This window comes from Vespula pensylvanica, chromosome 1 (assembly GCF_014466175.1).
Source record: "Vespula pensylvanica isolate Volc-1 chromosome 1, ASM1446617v1, whole genome shotgun sequence".
Lineage (NCBI taxonomy): Eukaryota > Metazoa > Arthropoda > Insecta > Hymenoptera > Vespidae > Vespula > Vespula pensylvanica.
In genome coordinates this window covers 13,322,801-13,323,847 of record NC_057685.1, presented here as the reverse complement: position 1 = coordinate 13,323,847, position 1,047 = coordinate 13,322,801, and the positions used below count along the sequence as shown (strand labels likewise).

Genomic DNA, 1,047 nt, shown 5'->3' with positions numbered 1-1,047 from the left:
AGTGCCTGCAGAAGTACTTGTACTAGTCAATAGATCGGTGGATGGCTCAACCGACGAAGGAGAAACTGTCTCATTCCTAGTTGTATTCGTCGGACCCTGTGGATTTTCAGTGACAATTATGGTACTTGTAACAACTATTATTTTAGTGGATGGGTCAACAGTTGAATGTTCTGTTGTTTCTCTTTCCGATGTCCTTGTAGTATGCTCTGCCGTAACCGTACTAGGTGGTACATTTGTACTTGTCAATAGGTCTGTAGATGCCTCAATTGAAGAAGAACGAACTGTCACCATTTCTGATGTACTCGACGAAAGTCCAGTAGTTTCAGTGATACTTTCAGTAGTTGGTCCAACTGTTAGGTCTGTATTTGTTTCAGCCGATGAAGACGTTACTGTTTGTGTTACTGGTTTAAGTGTAGAATTCTCAACTGTTACAGTACCTCTTGGAGTACTTGTACTCGTCAACAGATCGGTGGATGGCTCAAGTGAAGAAGGTCGAATGGTCTCATTTTCTTGTGTACTTGACGAAAGTCCAGTAGTTTCTGTGATACTTTCAGTAGTTGGTCCAACTGTTAGGTCTGTAGACGATTTAACGGATGAGGACGTTTCTGTTTGTGTTACTGGTTGAAGTGTAGAAAGTTCAACTGTTACAGTGCCTCTTTGAGTACTTGTACTCGTCAAAAGTTCGGTGGATGGCTCAAGTGAAGATGGACGAACGGTCTCATTTTCTTGTGTACTGGTTGAAAGTTCAGTAGTTTCTGTGATACTTTCAGTAGTTGGTCCAACTGTTAGGTCTGTAGACGATTTAACGGATGAGGACGTTTCTGTTTGTGTTACTGGTTGAAGTGTAGAGAGTTCAACTGTTACAGTGCCTCTTTGAGTACTTGTACTCGTCAACAGATCGGTGGATGGCTCAAGTGAAGAAGGTCGAACGGTCTCATTTTCTTGTGTACTCGATGATAGACCAGAAGTTCCGGTAACACTTTCAGTAGTTGATCCAACTAGTAGGTCTGTAGACGATTTAACGGATGAGAACGTTTCTGTTTGTGT

General features: G+C 42.0%; 1 protein-coding gene across 1 annotated transcript in view; it reads right to left on the bottom strand.

The window, feature by feature from the left end:
* LOC122633232 (P cell-type agglutination protein map4-like) overlaps positions 1-1,047 on the bottom strand; it is a 6,592-nt gene that overhangs the window by 1,799 nt on the left and 3,746 nt on the right. The window contains exon 7 of the mRNA XM_043820897.1: positions 6-54. Coding sequence (XP_043676832.1) covers positions 6-54 — 49 coding nt within the window. The remainder of the gene's footprint in view (positions 1-5; positions 55-1,047) is intronic.